The sequence below is a fragment of the Mauremys mutica genome, chromosome 2, assembly GCF_020497125.1.
Source record: "Mauremys mutica isolate MM-2020 ecotype Southern chromosome 2, ASM2049712v1, whole genome shotgun sequence".
In the NCBI taxonomy this organism is placed as follows: domain Eukaryota; kingdom Metazoa; phylum Chordata; order Testudines; family Geoemydidae; genus Mauremys; species Mauremys mutica.
This window is the reverse complement of record NC_059073.1, coordinates 83745832-83769553: the sequence shown is the minus strand read 5'-3', so window position 1 is coordinate 83769553 and position 23722 is coordinate 83745832. Positions and strand designations below refer to the sequence as shown.

General features: G+C 42.2%; 1 protein-coding gene across 2 annotated transcripts; it reads left to right on the top strand.

Annotated features, from left to right (window-relative positions):
* RIOK3 (RIO kinase 3) lies at nt 1-20414 on the top strand. 2 transcript variants are annotated; one of them, XM_045005135.1, is made up of 13 exons: nt 1-382; nt 5609-5730; nt 6559-6704; nt 6843-6950; nt 7563-7672; nt 8468-8611; nt 9667-9794; nt 13198-13386; nt 13951-14110; nt 16414-16494; nt 16586-16675; nt 17100-17207; nt 18991-20414. In XM_045005135.1, the coding sequence occupies exons 1-13, from the start codon at nt 317-319 to the stop codon at nt 19090-19092; spliced, it is 1554 nt and encodes a 517-aa protein (XP_044861070.1). In that variant the 5' UTR covers nt 1-316; the 3' UTR covers nt 19093-20414. The 2 variants fall into 2 exon arrangements, with proteins under 2 accessions (XP_044861070.1, XP_044861071.1); XM_045005136.1 differs by lacking the exon at nt 1-382 and having other exon boundaries at nt 5627-5722.
* Nucleotides 20415-23722: the final 3308 nt, after the last annotated feature.

Here is a 23722-nt window from a genome sequence, read left to right as displayed (position 1 = left end):
CTGAGCTGAAGGTCAGGTGGAGAGAGAAGTGGGGCGAAGCCGGAAGTGCTGGTTTCATTGTGTCTCTGACGCTGCTGCCAGCTGCCCGGACTTCAGCCCCGTTGCCATCGCTGCGCCTCATTCGCTGCCGCCTTCCCCGCGCGCCGTGTCTGTCCCCCGCCCGCCGCCGCCTTCCCCGCGCGCCGTGTCTGTCCCCCGCCCGCCGCCGCCGCCTTCCCCGCGCGCCGTGTCTGTCCCCCGCCCGCCGCCGCCGCCGCCGCCTTCCCAGCGCGCCGTGTCTGTCCCCCGCCCGCCGCCCCGCTCTCTGGATGCGCAGATGGACCCGGTAGGAGTCACCGCCGCCGCCCCCGAGACCGGCCCGAGCCCCGCGTGGCAGAACAAGGTGAGGGGCGGTACCGTGAGGGGCTCCCCCGGGTGGCGACGGTCCTGTGCTGAGTCCCCTTCCCCGCGGGAAGCGCTGCCCCAGGCGTTTCTGCTGCGTGCGAGGGGAGAGTCCGGTTCCGCAGAGCCGCAAGGAGCCGCTGATGAGTCACCGTAGGCGGCGGCTCCGGGCTCCGCTTCCCCCTCCTAACTAGCGCGGCCGGATTTGACCGACCGCCCCACGCCCAGGGCTGACCCGGGCCCTGCGGGGAAGGACGGTCCGGGGGTGGGGGCCTCCCTCATCGCCGCCTCCTAGGGCTCGCGGATGGCGGGCCCCAGGCAGTTCCTAGGGCTGGTGTTTCCAGGGTCCCTCCCTGAGCTGTGCCAAAGCTGCTCTTCCTCTCTAGGGACGAGTGAGGTTTTAGGCTTATAGACTTTAGGGCTAGACAGGACTATCATAATCATTTAGTCTGGCGTCCTAATACACCCATAACCTCTGGCTGAGTCACTGAAGTCCTCAAATCTTCATTTAAAGACTTCAAGTTATAGAGAATCCACCATATACTCTAGTTCAGACCAGTAAGTAATCTGTGCCCCACTTTACCGAGAAAGGTAAAAAAAATCTCCAGGGTTTCTGTCAATCTGACCTTGGGATCAGGAAGGAATTTTCCCCAAGATGGTGAGCTGATAGACCCTGAGTATGTAAGCAAGACCCACCAGACAGATGTGGGAAAGAATATTCTGTAGTACTTGAAGCCAGTGATGAGCTGCCAAAATTGTAACAATCGGTTCCCTCCCCACCCCACGAGGGGGTCGTGGCCCACCCCACGAGGGGGTCATGGCCCATCCAACCCCCCGTGTTCCTTGATGCCCCCCGCCCCATCCACCCCCCCTTCCCTGTACCCTGACTGCCCCCCACCGCCCCATCCAACCTCTCCTCTTATTCCTGATGGCCCCCCGGGACCCCTGCCCCATCCAACCACCCCTTCTCTCTGTCCCCTGACTGCCCCTGGAACCCTTGCCCCTGACTGCCTCCCACCGCCCCATCCAACCCCTGATCCTTTCTGACTGCCCCGCTGGGACCCTTGCTCCTATTCAATCCCCCTGTTCCCTGCCCTCTGACCGCCCCAACCCCTGTCCACCCCCCTCCAACTCCCGAATTCCCCTGCCCTCTCTCCAACACCCCCTCCCTGCCCCCTTACCACACTGCCTGGATGTGGCTGGCGGCGCTACAGTCCAGCCACAGCCAGACGTGGGGCCAGGACAGGAGTCGCGCAGATGGAGCCTGGGGACACGGGGCCGGGAGCCTGGGGACATGGGGCCAGGGACACGGGGCTGGAGCCGGGCGGCTGGCCGGCCGGAGTCGGGGAGGGCCGCAGCCGGGGATGCAGGGCCGCCGCCACGCCCGGACCCGCGCTGTCGGAGCCCGGCCACGTTGCACCACAGCAGGAGCTGGGCGGCTGGAGCCACGGGGCCAGGCCGGAGCCGGGGGGGCTGCGTCCGGAGCTGGGCATCCAGGTAGGTGGGGTTGCGGCCGCCGCCATGCCCGGACCCACACTACCGGAGCCGGGCCACGTTGCACCACAGCAGGAGCCAGGCGGCTGGAGCCCCGGAGCTGGGGGGCCGCATCCGGGTAGGTGGGGTCGTGGCCGCAGCTGTGCCCGGACCCGCGCGGCTGGAGCCGGGCGGCCGGGGACTGGCTCGGGCGCATGGCCCTCCTCGTTCCCTCTACCCCTACCTCAGCTCTGTCTTCCTGGGCCTGAGCGGGAAGCCTGCTTGCTTCTCAGCCCTCCCAGGCTTCCCGCACAAACAGCTGATTCACGGGAAGCAGGGGGGGAGGAGAAGCAGGGCGGAGCATTCATGGGAGGACGCGGAGGCAGAGCTGAGGTGAGCTGGGGCCGCAGCAGGGAGCACTTGTTAAATTTAAATGCCCTTTTAGAACCGGTTGTCCCACGTGGGACAACAGGTTCTAAAAGGGCTTCTAAATTTAACAACCAGTTCCCGTGAACCGGTGCGAACCGGCTCCAGCACACCACTGCTTGAAGCCCTTCCTTTCTGTAGCCATTGGAGATATTTGTTGATAGCAGTCATGGGTAGGCCACATAGCATTCCAGGCAATGTCATCATACTATCTCTTTCATAAATTTATCAAGTTTAGTCTTGAAACAGGTGAGGGTTTTGTTTTGTTTTTTGCCCCCACTGCTCCCCTTGGATAACTGTTCCAGAACTTCACTCTTCTGATGGTTAGAAATTTTCATCTGACTTCTAGCATAAACTTATTGATGGCTAGTTCATGTCTATTTGTTCTTATGCCAACATTGGTCCTTTACTTAAATAACTCCTCTCCCCCACTTGTTTACTCTTCTAATGTATTTATAGAGAGAAATCATATCTCCCCTGAGCTTTTGTTATGTTAGGCTAAATAAGACTAACTTTTTAAGACTCCTCTCGTAAGGTAGGTTCTTCATTTCTCTGATCATTTTAGTAGCCCTTCTCGCTACCTGTCCCCTTTTAAATTAATGTTTCTTAAATGTGTGAGACCAGAACTGCACATAATATTCCAGATGAGGGCTTATCATTGCCTTGTATAATGGTAATAACACTTCCCTGTTCCCTGGCAATACCTCATCTGATGCATGTTAGGATTGCGCTATCCTTTTTCATTGCCACATCACATTGATCACATTATACTGTGATTGACCAGTACATTCAGATCTTTCTGCTCCTTTGTTGCTTCCAACTGATACATCCACAGCTTATGTCAAAAATTCTTGTTGTTAGTCCTTAAGTGCATGACTTTGCACTATTAAATTTCATCTGACTTCTGTTTCTCCAGATTTCTTGTATGATATTGTTCTGATACAGTGTTAAGGCAGATGCCCTAAAAACTCCCCTTTCTCTCTCCCCGCCCTTAACTAGGAAGGAAACACCACAACAAAGTTAAACAATAGGCTGTTGCTAGGGCTTGCCTTCAATCTGTGCTGGGAGGAGCAGGGAGGGTTTTATAGGTTACATTTGTGAGTTTGTATCTGGGAAGCTCAGATCTGGACTACCCGGAACAAAGACCATCAAGACAGGTAGTGGAAGACACCATGGTCCTGAGGAAAGGTCTGAGAACCAGGAGCTTCTATGTCCTAACTGTTGCAAGGCCTTGGGCAAGTCATTTTTCACTTCTCTTCTCACATCTAATGCACTAGGGTTCAAATTGGATTCATGTTTGCATGGTGCTTTGAATGTAGTATGTGCCATGTAAGTATTAAGCATGACGACATCTACCAATAGATCCATTTGGTACTTGAGTTAAAATTTGGCATGCCAATGGTAGAGTTCATTTTAGGTGAACATATGCTATACCTCTCCATTACTGTGTATCTGCTCTGATGGGATTATTAAACTGTTCCCTCTTAGAAGTGAAGAAATTTAGCCTTGGGGTCCACTCTCAGGTGCCAGGAAAGAACTAGAACTTGTCTCAAACCTGCTAGCATAGCCTAAAGTGGGACATCTAACTGCTACAGACATGTAGAAATCAGTTTTTGTCTTTGGCTTGAAACCTTTTCCCGAATGTAATTTGGATACAATGTGTCCTAACCAGTCTTGACCTATTGTATTAAACTCTGAAAGATGGTGATCTACTTTGGCCTTTACTAACTTTGTCCTCACTGTAATGACATATGCTTGTAGATATGCAGAAGGACATGTCAAGGCATATTGAGCTCTAACTCAGCAGACTATGTGCATGGCGATGAGAAATGCACATAGATGAAATAAACATCTTTTAACATTTTTAGTGCTCAAATACTTTACTCTAAATTGCCTGAAGAAATTAAGAGTATACTCAAATCTTTTCAGCAAAAAAAAAGGGCTCAGAGTTGGTTTCCAAAACTGATGAGCAGACCTTTGTCTATTCCACTGCAGCCTGAAATCAATTTCAGTTCACTGCTGACACGTTCTTGTTCAGCCTACTGCTTGCTAGCTAATGTTCCTGTTGGACCCCTGACAGGTGGGTCAGTGCACTTAAACCTTGATTCTGGGCAAAACTCTAGCCCCATTTAAGTCAGTGACAAAATTCACATTGGATCCAGAATTTAGACCTATGAAATCTTTTTTGGTTTCATCTCAGAGATGTCTCCTTTAGTTTTGAAGGAATGTGTTATATCTGTTACTGAAACAAACAAGTCTGCTCTCTAGTTTTCATTTTGTTTCAGTCTAAAAAAATATGTTGCTGAGAAATGTATAACACATTCTACTGGATTTAAAAAAAATAGATATTAACTTCAATGTTTTTCCTTAGAGTAAGTTACTTTTTTAAGATGAATTTTGCTCTGTTTAGTGCTTAGCACAATGTGGACCTGACTTGATCAAGTTCTGTAGGTGCCGTGCTATGGCAATACTATCTCTAATAAAACCTCTAGAGTGAGTTGGTGGCCAGTTTAAAAATTGTTCTCAGTGTTGGCGATATAGATGAAATACAGTTCTTGAAAATAACAGATTTCTTTACTGGGACACACTATCTTGGATGTAAAAGTGCCTGAAATTGCATCCACACGGGAAGACTTCAGTTGGACTACATTCAGGTGCAAATGGCTGTATTCGCAGGATTTGGTGCTTGAAGTCTACGAAGTATTTAAACTTATGAGCTAATTTCTCCCTTCTTAGAGGTAGCCCAGCCCAGTGGACTTCATTACCAATCAGTATGCAACTTTTAATTGTTACTGTTTCACTGTGACCTTTCAAACTGTTTTAACTTGGAGACTTGGCTGAACCAATGCATTTTGCACATTTATAACTCAATATTCAAAGATATATTTAACTTTTGTCATTCAAATGTTTGAACAGATAATTTTTCCAAATTTTTGGGGGGAATCCTGAGCTGAGAGAAAATATGGTAAACTTCAGCCCCGAAGTGTTGTTCACATAACTTTCTCAAAAGGGAGGTTTTACAGAAATTCCCAGTTCTGATTGTCTGCTATTATCAGGTGGCTCTTACAACATACTGTGTTGTGAATATATTCTTTAACAATCCAAATCCTCTGAAGTATTGGCACTGCCCTCTTCCCTATTTACCTTATGGTGGTCACTTAAAGGAGTACTGTTGTACTTTAGTCTAACAGTATTTGTGAGTCTGTGAAAGAAAGAGAAATCAAGACTACATCAGTTTGCGCTGAACCTATTAGTAGTTTAACTGTACTAACAAAGAAAGTAGCCTGTATATCTAGTTGCCATATTTCAACAGACTGTTTCTTTGCAGTGTCCATGGGGAACCCCTAAACATACAGCAATATCATGCTCTCTTGCTGATGTGATGAGTGAACAGTTGGCAAAAGAGCTGCAACTGGAAGAAGAAAAAGTTGCTTTTCCTGAGGTGGTTACGTAAGTTAATCACCTTTGAACTTAAATGTTGGGTTAGTAATCTTGATGATTGCCGAGTCATCATAGGTCTTCCTACATGGTATCTTAAGTAAAGGTGTGTAGTTACTGTACCATAGTAAATATTTTCCTCTCTGTCACCCTTTCCTTGGTCCATTTATGGTAGCTCCTCTAGAAATTTATTGTTAAAAACACCTATTCCAGTGGTTCTCCAGTATCTGAATCATGTGGATCTCTTCATGAGATCCACTCATAATCTTGTTCTCTCCCAGTTCATACTACTTTCGTGGAGAGGGCTTTTTAGACCAGTAGCTCTCAACCAGAGGTACGCAGAGATCTTCCAGGGTGTATCAACTCATCTAGATATTTGCCTAGTTTTGCAAAAAGCCGTAGCAAAGTTAGTACAAACTAAAATTTCATATAGACAAAATGAGAGAATAATCTTTCAGTAATAGTGTGCTGTGGTGCTTTTGTATTTTTATGTCTGATTTTGTAAGCAAGCACTTCTAAGTGAGGTGAGACTTGGGGTATGTAAGACAAATCAGACTCCTAAAAGGGATGCATTATCCCCCATTATTTTTAGTAAAAGTCAGACAGGTCATGGGCTTAGGTCGTGGGCAAGAAACAAAAATTCACATATCTGTGACTTTTCATTAAAATAAGCATAACAAAATCTTAACCATAGTTAATTATTGAGAAGTTTTGCATTTAAATGCAGTTTCTCCAAGATTCTGTATTCAGTCTGGAATAAGTTATGGGGATACAAGACTGTGTGTTTACTATGTTAACAGAACTTTTATTTCCTTTTTTTTTTTTTTTTTTTGTGCTTAGTGTTGCCGAAGGGCCATTTATTACAGGAGAAAACACTGACACTTCCAGTGACCTAATGCTAGCCCAGATGCTGCAAATGGAGTTTGACAGGGAGTATGATGCACAGCTTAGACGTGAAGAAAAAAAGTTCAATGGCGATAGCAAAGGTACTACCATCCGACATGACAGTCTTGTTAGACAAACAAGTACATTTATTTTATGACACCTGTTTGAATTGACTGAGCTGTGAGGTAGTGGTGAATGCATGTTAATTACAAACTTTCTAATTTGTTTTGTTTCCCAAGTCTCCATATCCTTTGAAAATTACCGAAAGGTCCATCCCTATGAGGATAGTGACAGCTCAGAAGATGAGGTTGACTGGCAGGATACCCGTCATGATCCCTATAGAGCAGGTATTGATTGAATTTACTGTGTGTACAAAATGTACTATATAGGCCAAGATTCTCAAAAATGAGAGCCTGAAATTAGAAATGAGAGACATTGGGTACTTGGCACTGCTGAAAATCATGCTGTTTGTTTGTTTGTTTGTTCTTTATTATTTAATTTAGGAGTTTAACTTTAGGCTCCTATTTTTAATATATTGGTCTCTGATTACATGTGCCCTTTGTAAAGTTCTTATTTATTAAAAATTAGGTTGCCTATAGGTGGGTGGGTGTGTTATCAAGGCAGTACATTGTAATGAAGATTTCAGTGGCCAATATGCAGCATAGAACACGTTGATTAGTCTTAATAGCTGGGTATTTGAGATTACCTGTTTGGAAGACATATGTGTCTGTCATCTATTCCTTCCTAGAGTATGTGCCAGACTGTAACATAGGATGTATTATTTTAGAAGTCCACGAAGTGTGCAGAATGCTTCACAGAAGGGACTCTTGTTTGCTTTTTTACATTTTTAATTAATTTAATTGATTTGCCTATTGTAGGCATCATGGAATAGTTACAAATATATTACACTTATATTTGTGTATACATAAACTTTGACTTATATTATTCACTATCGGCAGATAAACCCACCACTACTCCAAAAAAGGGCTTTATAGGAAAAGGAAAAGAAATTACCACCAAACATGATGAGGTTGTATGTGGAAGAAAGAATACTGCTCGAATGGAAAATGTAAGGTCCATCTTGTGTGTGCAAGCATAATATGTATAAATGCCTTAAGTCAATCAATATTTGGAGGATTTTAGAGAAATGTATGTTTGTGTGCTGCAGAATGTTATTCTAACTGTCCTTTAAATGAAGACTGTGAAACATTTGGATTAATTTTTTGATAGAGGTAAGTATTGGTGGAAAACTGAACTTTTTTTATTTCTAAACTGTTGTATGTAAGTGATACAAAAATGTTTATGTACAGAAATTACTTTAGCCCAAATATACCAGCAAGTTCAGTAATAAGAGGGGAAAAATCATTAAGCTTACACCGGTAAACATGCCAGTCATGTAATCCAAATGATTTAAAAAACAGAACCAAAAAAACCTTACCTGAGTCAGGGAAACTGAGTCTTAATCACTTAAATTATAAGCCAGCATTCTACACTGTCTATCCACAGCAATAAATATTTGCATATTAACATAGCTGTATCAGAAAATATTGGAAAGAAGGAAATGCACGCCAGTACTATCTTTATAGGGTAAATGATGAGTAATCTACTTACAGAGTGAGTGAGAGCAATTGCTTAGCTCTTGATTTAAAATTATATTGGAACATTTTGTTAGCACCCTGTAAAACTTGCTTGGTGGAATGCTGTCACAGAAGCCATTAACTGAAGCAGCCACTTTTCCAGTTCTGAAGCTAAGCATTATAAAAGATAGTTCTTGAATATTGGAATCAAAATCTTGTTCATTTGCTGTATCTTTGTCTTTCTCAAGTAGTAGTATTATTTTTTAAATACTTCGTCTGTTTTGTAGTTTGGACCTGATTTCCAGGTTGGCGATGGAATTGGAATGGATTTAAAACTATCCAATCAAGTATTTAATGCCTTAAAGCAACATGCATACTCTGAGGAACGTCGAAGTGCCAGGCTCCATGAGAAGAAGGAGCATTCTACCGCTGTATGTCTTGGTGCTAAGCCATTTTAAATCCCAAGCCTTCCATACCAACTTGCATATCATTTTGATACATTTTAGAAAGAGTAATCCATTTTGACTAAACCAAATGAGCAACGTTTGACATGGGGATTACTGGATAAGGTTGTATTGTATTAACTCCTATAGTGGGAAACTCTTTGCCTTCATCTAAGCCATGTGTATTGTGCTCAGATACTGTGGTCACAGCTGCCATATAAATGCATGCAATATTTTGATAGGCTTCCCAAAATAAGAGTAATCAAGTTATTACCAATTTGCTTGGGCTTTCTATATCTTTAATACCTTGGAGCTGATCATCTGCTTCGCAACTATTTCTGGAATTTCCATTAGAACTTAGTTATAGAAATCCTGAGAAAAGAAGGGATTAATCCTAGATACCTGGATTATACTACTTTAAATTATCTTCATAACTAGAGCTTCAAGAAGATAGGTTGCTGTTTGAACTCCCTCAACTTGTCATCTAGAAAACCAATTGGTATTCCTGATTGGTTGAAACAGTTGATTTTTTTTGGAAGGGTGTGGGGGGGAATTCTAGCGTGGTGGTCTTGATTTTTGCCACTGAGTTATGGGAATTTAGAGAGAGGTTAAAAGAGCTGTCCATCTCAGTGTTGTCAGTCAGTAAAATGGGTATAATACCTAAACACCTCTGAGGTATTCAGGCTTCACGTTTGTAAAGCTCTTTGAGACTCAAAGATGAAATGTGCAATATGAAATGCTGATGATGCTCTTCTCTGTGCATAACAGCAAAGATGTGGTCCTTGTCCCAAGGAGCTTACAATCTATAAAAAACAGTGTTAAGTAAAATAAGTCTTGAGATAAGAGGTGTTCTGCTAAAGTGTAGAAACAAGAACAACCTACTTATGCTTTTTCTCCTAGATTGTTCATGAGAACACATTTTGCCAGTTAATTCAAATCAGATGGAAAGGGTATTATCCTCTAAATAATCAGAACCACCACTAGGTTTAAATGAATTTAGATAAATCATTCACATGTTTACTTTTTCTCCCTTTCTCCTGTAGGAGAAAGCAGTGGATCCTAAAACACGTTTACTTTTGTACAAGATGGTCAATGCTGGGATACTGGAGACCATCACTGGCTGCATTAGCACAGGAAAAGAATCTGTTGTTTTTCATGCTTATGGAGGGAAGTAAGTGTGTGATTGTCATGCTTTGGGGTGCAATCCAGACCAGAAAGGGGTTGTCACTACTTGCTCTGCAACCCTGGGGTGCTTTATAGTGCTTTGTGCTGTAGCTCCCAGCCTGGGAGCTCTCTCAGCGAGTATACAAGCATGCAGGTCACACCCTGGGTGTGTGTCAGTGCGCTAGACAGCCCTGTTTCAGCATCCTCTCTGCAACCCCACTCTGGCTTTCACCAGCCTTGGTTACAACCAGCAAGGTGACCCCAACGCGCTCCCAGTACTGAATTTTCCCAAAATTATGGGCACTGCAATGCCCAGCTCTCTTCTGGCAAGTTGCGAGAGAGATAAGGTTCGTTTGTTCCCTTAAAGCGGTGGTTCTCAAACTTTTGTATTGGTGACCCCTTTCATAAAGTAAGCCTCTGAGTGTGACCCCTCTTACCAATTAAAAACACCTTTTAAATATATTTAACGGTATTGTAAATGCTGGAGGCAAAGCGGGGTTTGGGGTGGATGCTAACATCTCGCAATCCCCACGTAATAACCCAGTTTGAGAACCTCTGCTTTAAAGAGACAAGAGCACATTGCAGCTTATTAGCTGGGATGAATACACGCTTCCCTCAAGCACAGCCCTGAGTTGGTTTATAGTAAAAATAAAACAAATTTATTAACAATAGGACATAGGCTGAATGATGCCAAATAAAAGAAATAAAAATAGAGGTAGTTGTAAGCAAATAAAAGTGGGTAAAAATGCATCTACAAGTCTAAAATTTAGTCTAACAAGGTATACAGGCTTTGTTCAAGATGGTGTCTATCACCAGTCTTCCTTCTTCCCAGCCCTGGCTGACTTTCCCTCAGTCAGGACCTTCCACATAAGTACAAAATGCTGGTTTTGCTTAAGCAGGTCTCTCTCCTATATATTCAGTTTTTCCAGAGACTTTAATCCCTGCCCCCTTGGTTGAAGGACCCATCTTTCTCAGCTTCCAACAGCTCTTTTTCCTTGTCTGTCTAGTAATGGATGTGAAAGATGGCTTCTGTCTTTGCTTATATTTCTTGAAGTTCAATGACCTTGTTTCAAGCAGCAGAATGACTTCATGCTGTTCTTCTCTTCCCATCACCCTGCTGATTTCTATGTAAATACATCTTCCATTGTATTTAGTCGCACCTGGCTTAATTTCATTCATTGGAGTCAGGTAGATAGCTGCCTTCCCTCCTGTCTGGGTAAAACCTGTTTCTCCCTTTTGTTTGGACAAAGACTGTAAAGCATGATATCAATGTGTCCTTATATAGTGTTAATACATAGAGCCCTCTTTCCTAGACAGGGCATCTGCCCCCATATTTTCTTTCCCTTTTGTATAGAAGAAACCTGTTTTTGTCACTCTTGTCTGTTTAGTCTTCAGGGTATATCAGAGAATATCCATAATTTCACCTACAAAGTTGTTACACACATTTCACAGCAACATTAATGACCATTGTGGTGGTAGATTTCAAACGATATAATCACATCACCTTTTAAATAAATATCATGACAGCAGTATGTGAGGGGTAGTGAATGTCAGGTGTGACGAGTTGCTAACACAGAGTGGTGATCAGTTACTAACACTGGCCTTAATGGTGAGATGATACGAAAATGGGAAGAAGCAGCAAAACACTTGAGCGGTCTGGGTTTTTGAATTCTGAGATTTTTATGTGTATTTACAATATCTTTGTCCCTGAAGTAAAGGATGTAAATAGCAGTTAAAAAAGTTAACTGATCATCATTTAACTGGTTAACGGTTAACCGATGTAGCTCTCAGGGGCCTCGCTGGGGTTAACGGTTAAGGTTGGTTAACTGGTAAGCCTAATGCTTACCAGTTACCTGTTTCACCTTTTACAGCCCTAGTTGAAGTTTTTATATTTATATTTATATATATATATATATATATATATATATATAAAATGATTAATTGTAAAAAGCCAAAAAGTACATTTAAAAAAAAAATCCCTGATATTTTCCTTCTCCAAAAATAGCCTAGAAAATTAACATAAAACTTTAAGTATAAACCTTCATAGGCTTGTATATGTGTCTTTGTTTTGGGCCCCCCTTCAGTGTTAGGCCTCATGCTCTTACCTGTCTTTTTTTTTTTTTCTTGCCATTATCCCACTCAGGCTGGGATCTGGGTGCAGTACTTGGTCTGTGTCAACCACTTATTCAACCCAGCAGGTCCAGCTAGACATCTGCATTTCTTCCCTTTGGGAGCAAGTGGAAGAGTGACCAAACAGTCTTCTTAAAACAATTGTTTTTATTTAGCAAGAGAAAGAAAGTGTTAGAGGATTTTAAAACTGATATCAACAATTAGGTCTCTTACATAAAGTGCTACAATTCCTGATGGTGATGTAGGCAGTCATAGGTTCTTACAGGTGCCTGAACGGTCCTTTAACCCTGCTAGAGTTCTTTGTTCTCCTGCATCTGGGGTTTGGCCTTTCCTTTTCAAACCAGTTTCATAGGCTGACTGGAGACAGAACCAGGAAAGCTAATTGTTCTGGCATTGTCCCTTAACTCTTAAATGTTTGCTGATAAGTAGGTATCTTGAGCCATCCTTCTCCTTCCTCCCTGTGTTCCAGAATAAACCAATATATTTATATAAGAAATATATTCATATAGTAAACATCATCCCAATAACCAGGCCTACAGTATTCATAAATTATTATAGATAGCTCCATAATTGTCATAAAATGTTATGTAAAAGTGGAGTTAAAATCTTAACCTGGGTTTCAACTCTGTCCACTGTACAGACAAACATCAACAGAGGGAAGAAAGTAAACTGTAAAAAAGGGGCTATTGAGTGATTGGACATACAATGATTTCCACATTTCACCTTTTACAGATGTTGCATTTAACCAAGTAATATTTAAACTGTATCAGTTCCATTTCATTCTAGAAATGGATAATAAGCCTACTTGATAAACTTTTGGTCTTCATAATTGAAGTCCTTCACAAGCTATTAATACTAGAATTGGTTTAAGAACCAAGTTTAGCCAGGGAACTCTGCAGTCTTTTCATGGACTTAACTTCAACGTTATATTCAGTGTTTTGTTTCTGCATGATCTTAAAACACCTTTTTTAGAAACAAACAAGGCCGGCTCCAGGATTTTTGCTGCCCCAAGCAGCAAAAAGAAAAGCGGGGGGGGGAGTCGTGATCTGTGGGAGCTCTACCGCCACTTCAGTCTTCAGCGGCAATTCGGCGGCTGGTCCTTCGCTCCGAGAGGGAGTGAGGGACCCGCCGCCAAAGAGGCGGACGTGCCGCCCCTCACCATTGGCCGCCCCAAGCAGCTACTGGAAACAAACAAACAAACTCAATTGATTGTGCTAGAGACCTAGATGTAGATTAAACATTTAATTTTTGTTCTATGTTGGTTTTTTTTCAATCATAAGAACGGATGAGGATGATAAAGCTGTACCTCCAGAATGTGCCTTAAAGGTATTTAAAACTACCCTTAATGAATTCAAGAACCGTGACAAATATATTAAGGATGACTACAGGTTTAAAGATCGCTTCAGTAAACTGAATCCACGGAAGGTTATCCGTATGTGGGCAGAGAAAGAAATGCACAATCTAACAAGGTACAAAACCAGTATAATTGGTATTAGTGTCTGACCTTTTCCCCCCTATTTTTCAAGGAAGCTTTGCTACATCACTGTAAAGTCCTACTTTGATGTGGGGGCCTTGATGCACATGTGTGCTCCAACTCTCACATCTTATTACATATCATTTTAATTCATACAGTTGAGATACTACAAATGTTCAGTCCTTCCTTATTCCCTATATGCTTTCAAGCTCAGGATTGTATAACTGAGCACATGTATTTTGTAGATTGGGAAATCTTTCAAGTAAAAGTGTCTGTTGGTCATTTTAAATTGTTGCCAGACCTCTATTGTAATCAAGTCTTTGAAGCCACTAGCGTTTACCTCTGAAAATTACAATCTAAAATGAAACCAAAAGGTTTGTAGCCTTCAAGGCATAATGTTTTTGGAATCCACTGTATGGCTTCCAATGCTTTTATGTATATTCTATGTGAATTACTACATTGATCCAGAATAAGCTCGAAAAAATGTTTTCGCACCAGAGAAGAGCTAGTATGAATTTTTGACTTACTCTTGCAATAATATCTATCTTCTGATCTACAGAATGCAGAAAGCAGGAATCCCTTGTCCACAAGTGGTTATGCTTAAGAAACACATCCTGGTCATGTCTTTCATTGGCCAGGATCAAGTTCCAGCTCCTAAACTGAAGGAAGTAAAACTCAGTAGTGAAGACATGAAAAAGGCCTACTATCAAATTCTTCATGTAAGATGATGCTGATGTCTTTACCCAACGTTCTGGTAACAATTCCTGGGAGAGTAGTATAGATGACAATTTGTGTGTGTGTGTGTGTGTGTGTGTGTGTATGTATATATATATATATATATATATTCTTCACAATATATAAAACCTCTGGACCTCCATATCAGCAATGTTTTGCAATAGGTATATTTTGGGGCATATGAATAAATGAGGATAAATCAGAAATGATGCATGAGAGGAAAAATAAGACTTGGAATTAACTTGGATAGAAAACAAACTTAATGCTGAGTGGTGGCAAACTGGCGGTTGGTAGAAAACTGCTATTCCAGGTCAAAGGTCCCAGGTTTTGGAAGAATTACTCCGAGGAGAATTCCGCGCCACCGTGTGTACGCAGAATTCATGTCCCCTGCAGATTCTTTGCTTCCCTGCAAAAAAAGACTTTCTGACGGGAAAGCAAATGGAAGCCACAAGAGCGGTCATGTGCCCCTCCCTAGCAGTGTAAGCACGTCATTTCACGTGCCCGGAGCAACTGGTGGAGAGGTAATCGCCACAGGGGAGGGAGGCTAGGGACATTCTGGCTGGTGGCTCCTACCCTGTGCTGGGCTCAGATGCTACTCCTCACTAGGCTGGCAGCAGGGGAAGATGAGACTTGTTCTTCCCCTGCAAGGAGCCAGTGCTGGGTCAGACCCATCCCCAGAAATCTCTCCTGGCTGCACAAAGCTTTTCCCCCTCCCCGCCCCGCTCCTGCCCCCATCGCTTCTCAGTGCTGGGGAGGGGATCACTACAGGGAACTGTTCCCCCCCCCCCCGCAATCTGCCCAACCTCTGTGCATTTGGCACTTCCACCCTGCTGAGCCTCACCCCCCTACATCCAGACTCTCCACTCTGCACCCAGACAATCCTGCCGAGCCCCAACCACCTTCACCTGGACCCCCTGTTCAGAGTCCCATTGCCCCTTCACTCAGAACCCACCAGCAAGCTCCTGTGCATCCAGATTGTACCACATAGAGCCCTCTCACCCCACAACTAGATCCCCCCCACACACTAAGCCCCTCCACACTTGGATCTTGCCAGGTTGAGCCTGCCTGCCTATCCACACCATGCTGGAGCTTCCACATTTATTTATTGACAAATACAATTTGACAAATTTTAAAATATTGTGCGCAGAATTTTTAATTTGTTGGTGCAGAATTCCCTTAGGAGTAAAGAATATTAGTGATCTAGTGAGTGTGTCTGCTGAATTCGTCTGGTCCTGTATGAATACTTGTATTATCGTTTTTAATCTCTCTAATATACCTTTGCTAAGTAACATTTAAGTAGCTCCATTAACCAAACTGTCTTGTTGATTTGTTTGGAGGGTGAGAGGGAAGTGTGAGGGTAACTAAGGTGAGATGAAAGTTATTCTGGTTTTAAAAAAACAAAACATGGAGGACTTTACTCTAAAGTCCTTTAACTGTCTCAACCAGTCTGATATATACCCATCAGTGTGAGTGCTAAAGAATAAAATTATAGCCCTTGACCTGCAATTGTAAATACTTAGTTGCTTATTCCCCACTTCAGCTGGATCAAATATTTTATCAGCTGTGTGTACTTACACTCAAATCACTCTTATGACTTGTTTTTCTGTAGTCATAGTGAGAAAAGCTAGGTAGAAACTAAGGATTCCTTGCAGTTAAACCCTGAAACTTGTGGAGCTACACATATGTCGTTTAAACTGAATTTAGTCGGTGTTGGGCACTGTTCAAAGGAAGATGAGGTCCTTGCTCAAAGGAACTCAGTTGACATTCTGCAGATATAATGCAGATTCATAAACCCAGAATGAACAATGTAAGATTGAATCTAGAGGTGTCTTTCTCCTACTTAGTGTTGAAGTATTTGGACTCTCACTGTTGAACTTCAACTTTAATTCATTTTGTGTAATTTCTAATGTCATGACTCGGTGAAAAGTCATCAGTGAGTGCTTATCTGTTCGATAGAGGATGAGGTAAAAGAGTTGTCTAAACATGCCTATCTGTCTACTGCAGTTGGACTGGTTGACAGAGTTCAGATAAGTTCACAAGTCTTAATGTTTTTCTTTAGCATAACTGTTTTCCTTGAAATTCTGAACATTTAGTTTCTATTTAACAGGAATAAAAGATGTGAAGTCACAATTCCTCACATTAGCCAACTGCATGTAAACTTGAAATGTGACTACTAGTTGGATGGAAAAAATGCTTTGCTTTACCCTGGATGTACAAACAGTGCTGACTAATTACCACTCAAACAAGTATTCTTTGCTTAATTGTTCATTTTTCTTACCTCTCGCAGATGATGCAACAGTTATATAAAGAGTGCTCACTTGTTCATGCTGATCTGAGTGAGTACAACATGCTATGGCATGAGGGAAAGGTGAGCATATTCTTAAAGTAGAAAAAAAGGTGTATTTAATGTTGAGTGTCTGTCTGCACTGTGAACCAGTACATTTCTCTGTTTACTTTAGGTCTGGTTAATTGATGTAAGTCAATCTGTGGAGCCAACCCATCCTCATGGACTTGAGTTTTTGTTCAGAGACTGCAGGAATGTTTCACAGGTAGGGGTTCTGCAGTTAGTGACCTCTGCTTGCTTGCTTTTTTTTTTTTTAAACTTTGATGTAAAAGGCTTTTTCTGGGGACAGGGAACAGACTTTTAAATATATGAAGTTGATAAAATCATCAAATTCAGTTTTGGAAATGATCACTTGTAAACACTGAGTGATGTGTTTAGATACAGGAAGACCATATTGGAGTGAGATTCAGCACTAGAGAGGAATAAAATGGTGCTTCTAGAATTGAAACCTGCTCTTGGATCATGTTGCTTGGTTGTCTTGGGGGGGGATGGAGAAGGTGGAGCGGAGTCAAATTTAAGTGCTACTTCCATATCTGATTAGTAATTGTAGTTTGTGACATGCACCGCGTGTACTATTTTATAAACTCTGATTACAAAGACACTGTAATACAGTCTTTCATTTTTAACAGTTCTTCCTGAAGGGAGGTGTATCAGAAGCACTTAATGAACGGGAGCTCTTCAATGCTGTCTCAGGTTTAAATATTGCAGCTGACAATGAAGCTGATTTCCTAGCTGAGGTAAGATTCTCTCTGTGGGTGATACCTAATACTAGTAAATTAAGGTCAGCTAGCTAGCGGCCAGCCACAATCCTATTTCCTCAACATTCTTAGTTGTTATGACTAATCCTGTTAGGATAGCTGGTGAAACTATAGTAAACATAAATCTCCAGCTTTTTAAATTCTGATTTTTTCTAGGTTGAAATAGCAATAGCAGAAGCTGATACAGACAAATTACACCAGTTATCTTACATATAACTGAGGTCGTTTTAATTAAGTCACAATGTTTCTTAAACCACTGAATGAAGGTTTTTTTTAAGAAAAATACTAGTGGGGTCACGCAAGGACAAAGAAGCTGTTTAAAAAAAGATATAACTTTTATTGCTTATTTTCAGTCATTTTTAAATGCAAAAGATTAGAACCTAAAAATAAAGCTTATGGTGCTACGATCCTCAAAAAGTTAGGATCCTAAAATTAGACTTCTAAAGCCACATTTTACTTCCTGATTGATTTTATTTATTTTTTAAATTTTGGCTGTAACTCATTTCTTTTAAATGTGTCCTAATGTCATATCAATTACATTCTAAAAAATATCAGATGAAGTGGGAGATGTTTTTAAGCAGGAAATGTCTTAAGCAGGGAGAGGGGATGTGTGTATATAGATAGATGTTTAATGTCTTCAAGCATTCTTGAGTTACTAGGTAAAAGGGCACTTAGTAGTAGTAAAGCATTGGAGAGTTGTCCTGATAGGCCCTAGCAGTGCAGACCCATGCTGGTCCCAGCCATAAAACTGTATTTCCGTATTAATGTAGAAACATGTAGGGGGTGAGAAATTTTAGTTCTGACCAGTGTGCTCAGCTAAAGAAGGAGAGAAATAAGACACAATGTAACATTCTAGGGAACTGCTACCAGTGTTGTTTCAGTTTTTCTCCATTGTCAAATGCTGGTAAGTGTCCATGCTTCATTGAGTTGTAAGATGGTTTTGGCGTTCTCCTACAAAATCCTTTGTTTTATGATTTGCCATAATAGGGAGAGGTGCATTAATATGTGAATGTTGTTACACAATATGATCTTCCAAAGACTAATTGGATAGCCCCTCTGTAAGCTTCAAACCATAACTTCCAAGCTGTTAGTGGGGCTTCACACTGGTGTCCCTATCTCCCTATTTACATTCCTTCTTTTCTCTCAATTTCTTTGTCTTCTCTTCTATGAGTATTGGAGAAAGTAGTGCCCCACACTAGCTCTTTACAGGCTGCAGACCAAAACAGAATAGGACTGTACTATTTTAATCATGTAAAGCACTTGACTGTGACTTTATTTACTGCTCTGCTAGTACCATTGACATCGGGTGCGCTGGGGTGGGCTGTCCCATCAGCATGAGGCTACTCTGGAACTTCCACCACCACTCTTCAGGGGGAGTTGAGATACAGCAGTGGTGTTTTAGGCTTGAGAAAATTAACACTTAAGTGCTTTTGGGGGAAATCTGGACACAGTCTAGACTCTGGGGGATGCCCCCCCTCAAAAAACCCTGTCCCTGAACCTGAAAGCATTTGTATATACTTCTGTTCCATTAATTTGCTCAAGGTAGATGCTGCTTAAAATCTCCTAAACTTTGCATATCACACCCTTGATTAAAGCTAGTGTGGCTGAACCATTGCGAGCGTTAGATATTCAGGAAATGGATCATAATGTGTGAACTAGTTTACTCCTGTAAACTAGCTGTTTTAACACAATATTTTGAAGCACTTGCTTACAGGCCCAGTTTTTATAAAAACTTCAGAGTGGATTTATTTCTATCTTACAGATTGAAGCTTTGGAAAAAATGAATGAAGATCATGTGCAGAAACATGGAAAGAAGTCACCATTTTCAAGTGATGGAGATCCACCAATAATATACAATGAATAGCACTGAATGCATAACTGCTTTAAAAGAAACAAGTTTGCTGCTTCTGACCATGTTAGTGCAGTGGTAAAGGTCACCTTCCAAAGACAAGGAAATCTGTGGTTGTCTTGGAATACCAAAAAGGAAAACACAATGAGTGTACCCTGGTGCTTGTGTTTTTTTACATTGGCCTGCAAGGCAGGCTCTTGGGATTTTAGAATGGCACTGTGAGAATAGAATGTCACCACATCTAATGTTCTGATGATTTAACGAACCTTTAAGTTACATTAGATTATTGTAGCTGAGTTAATCATATTTTGCATGATTTAGAGCTTAAATGTCTTCAATTTTTTTTAAATTGACGATTCCAGATTAGTAGTGGCTACAGTATAAATGGTATGGAAGAGCAATAGTCCCTATCATCCTATCTGGTTTAAGATTCTATATCTGTTTATACACAATATAGGTGTAGCCCATTTTTCCACATTTAAAACAAACAAAAATTAAATTATTATGGACAGCCGTCACAAAAATCTGATTTCTTAATATAACCATCTTTCACGTGTTTTAAAATCACTTTTTTTTTTCCCCCTTCACGTAAATGGAATATGGCTTAAGATGCCAGTCTAAATATAATTGCATGCAACATGGTGGGGAGCAAGCCTGAACTGTCCAGGGGGCTGAGTTGGCAACACGTCAGGGTCTCCTGCTAGCTGCGCTCAGTTTACATAAAATGGAGCAGATAGCTGTCATCTTTATCTTTACTATAGAAATCCTTCAGAGTACAGCTTGAATCAAAATGGATCCTCTTCATTCAGCCTATATTGAAACTCTGGGTTGTACTTTGGACACTTCTGATTCAACTAAAGTCAAATTAGAAATCTTAACAGAACCAAAGCTGATTATCACAATTGATTTATTACACAATGGAACTGAGGCAAGAAATAAAGTTGAACATGTGTTGAGGTTTTTCTCCTACTGAAGTAGAAATTAGAACTCAAGAAAGCGCTTATGCGTTTCATTGACATTTTGACTAAAAAGTATTTAATCTTTTCTTATATATTTTATATATAAAACTTTTTAACCTGTCTAGACCTCACTAGAATTACAGTCTGTCAAAAGATTTATTTCTGTGAAACAATGCATTTAGAAGATGAGCTGATTGAATGGCGTGGTATGAATTAGAAAATCCTGAAGATTAAATCACTTTTTGTATATTTATTTTATTGCCCTTTGTAATGGTACTTGTTACCAGGCAAGATATATTGTTGCAGTGTGTGACATTCTCACAGTGTGCTGTGCAAGTGCTCTTCCTGTTGGAAAATAAATGGTGAAGTAAAAACTTGCACTCTTGTGGCTGTATTCTTGTGTAGTATGTTGTTGAGACATTGCAGTGCTTTGAGTTAGTCCTAAAAGCCTTGTCAGCAACAGATCACTTGGAACTAGTGTTCCAGATGGGACTAAATTGTGTCAGCATCATTTACACAAAACACCATGACCGGGTGGCTGCTACATCAACCACCAAGAAGCCTTGAGTAATCTCACCTCTTAAACTTGGATTTTTCCAACGGTTTAGTGACTATTGCCAGCTGCCTCTTCTCTTTCATAAGAACCAGAGCATTGATTACTCCTGGGGAAATTCTGCACCAAAAAAATTTATTCTGCACACTATTTCAAATTCTGCATATTTTATCAAAATACCACAATATAATCACACATTTCAATTATTTTGGTAATTTTATTTCAAAATAGCTGTCAGCAACTATGTCTACAATGATGCAGACACCAAAAAAGTTTCAGGAAATGTCTTTTGACAAATAGATTCCTTACTAAGCATATTAATACAGAACTTCGAGTAATTCATTTAAACTACAATACAGAAAAAAACAGTTACTCACCTTCTCGTAACTTCTTTGAGATGTGTTCATGTCCATTCCAATCAGGTGTGTGTGTGCGCGCATGTGCATGGTAGCCAGAAGATTTTCCCATTGCAGCATCTGTCGGGTCGGTCTGGGTGCCCCGAGGAGTCACACCTTTATGGCACTCATAAAGAGCCCTGCCGACCTGGCACCCCCTCAGTTCCTTCTTGCCAGGTACTCCGACAGAGGGGTAGGAGGGTGGGTATTAGAATGGACATGAACAACACATCTCGAAGAACAGTTACGAGAAGGTGAGTAACCATTTTTCTCCTTCGAGTGCTTGTTCATGGCCATTCCAATCAGATGACTCACAAGCTCAAGTTCAGGAGATGGGGTCTGAATCGTTCATTGATTGGAGCACTGCTTTTCCAAAGGCCACATTGTCTCTGGCCTGCTGGGTGATTGCATAGTGAGTGGTGAAAGAGTGAACGGAAGACCATGTCGTTGCTCTGCAGATTTCCTGGGTGGGAACCTGCGCCAGGAACACTATTGAAGAGGCCTGAACCCTGGTGGAGTGCGCAGTGATCAAAGGAGCAGGGAACCCTGCCAGGTTGTAGCATTCCTGAATGCATGACGTGATCCACGACCAAATCCGTTGAGAAGAGACAGGACGACCTTTCATTCTGTCTGCCATTGCCACAAATAACTGCACCAAGTTTCAGAAAAGTTTTGTTCTCTCGATGTAGAAGGCTAGTGCTCTATGGACATCCAATGAGTGAAGTGTTTGTCCCTGCTACTCAAGTGCAGTTTAGGATAGAATACCAGGAGGAAGATGTCCTGGTTGATGTGAAACTGGGAGACAACCTTTGGGAGGAAAGCCAGGTGAGGTCTGAGCTGGACCTTGTCCTTATGGAACACAGTGTAAGGGGGCTCTGAAGTCAGGGCCTTGAGCTCAGACACCCTCCTGGCTGAGGTTAACACTATCTTGTATAAGAGATGGAGCAGGGAGCATGTTGCTAAAGGTTCAAAGGGAAGTCCCATGAGTCTTGAAAGGATCAGATTGAGGTCCCAAGCTAGGACAGGCTGCTGGACCTGCGGGCATAGCCTGTCAAGCCCTCTAAGGAAACAATTGGCAAAGACCGAGCGGCCTTCTAGATCTGGATGAAAGGCAGAGATGGTGGCCAAGTGAACCCTTATTGATGACATGGACAGCCCTGCTTCTTGAGATGGAGGAGATAATCCTAATATAAGTGGCACAGAGGGGAGCATTGGGGATGGATGATGCTGCACTGACCAGATTGAAAATCTGTTCCACTTAGCAAGGTAGGTAGCCCTGGTGGAGGGCTTTCTACTGCCCAGGAGGACTTGCCTAACCAAGTCTGAGCAGGAGAGCTCCATTGGGTTCAGCCATGAAGTTTCCATGCCATGAGGTGTGTAGGGATATTAAAGAAGGTACTAACAGTGATTTCCCCCAAGTGACAGTGACCCCCCAGTTTCACCAAGTACAAAAATCTTTTAGTTCTGTTAAAACTTGTAAGCTCCTGTCTGCAGAAAACATTGATTGTATCTTTCACAGGAAGATACACTCTATTACTATGTAAAACTTACAAACAAGTTAATTGACTTTGTTCTTGAAGTGGACACTGTTACCACCCCTGCTGTGAGCCTTAAGCCGTTAGTTAACTCTGCCTAAGATATGGAATGTATGTGAATGGTTAGGGAGGTGCCAGCTAGAAGGGATCCATCTGCTGAAGAATGTGTCAAGTGGACCACCAGACAACCCCCGGAGGGTAAACTGGGATCCACCCCAAACACCTGGAAGGAATGTGCCACTTTAGACAGTGTGGAGCCACCAGGAATGTGCCATCTGCTGATTGAGCCAGCAACAGCAGGATGAAACGGTTCCCATAGACTAACATAGGAATTAATTCCTATAAAAATGGACTCTAAAAACTGAGGACTTTGAGTCTCTCTGGTTCTGCTGCCAGCCTCCAGGAGGATCCGGTGCATCTGACAGACTCGGCTCCATCCTCATGACCAAGATACCTGGCCAGTAACTTGGCATGAGCAACTTCTAGGCTGGCAACTATAACACCTATACAGAACCTGAATGAATGATTGTGTGAATGAATATATATGTGTGTGTGTGTGTGTATAAGGAATAAGTAGTAATAGGAATTAGTCAAAGAACGTTGTTTATTTTTATCTGTTGCTTTATTATATTTGCAATAAATGTGGCATCTTTTCCTTATCCCTCTTAATAAGATCCTGCTGGTTTTTATTATATTGGTATAACAGGTGCAGCGCCTCTAGGTTTGGATGTTGGAGACGGCTGTGATCCTGAGTTAGTAAGTCCAGGAAGAGCAGCAAGGTGACTGTAGCTTTCATGGACAGTTGCAGGAGTGATGTGTATCAGTGCTGGTGGGGCCAGGCTGGAGCTATCAGAATCACCAAAGCTGCTTCTCTCCATATCTTGAGATACCTTGTGAACAAGAGGAAAGGGCAGGAATGCATATAGGAGATGGTCTCCCCTTGGGAGGAGGAACATGTCCACGACAGAGCTCAGGCTGTGATTCGGGAAGGAGCAAAACTGCTGACACTTCCTGTTGTGTCGTGTGGCGAACAGATCTATCTGGGAAAAAGCCACTAATAGAAGATTGAGTTCACGATGTCCAGGCGAAGGGACCACTTGTGGCCATGGAACGACCTGCTGAGAGAGTCCGCCAACTCATTCTGTACTCCAGAGAGGTACAATGCTTGCAGGTGTATCAAGTGTTCTACACAGAAGTCCCACA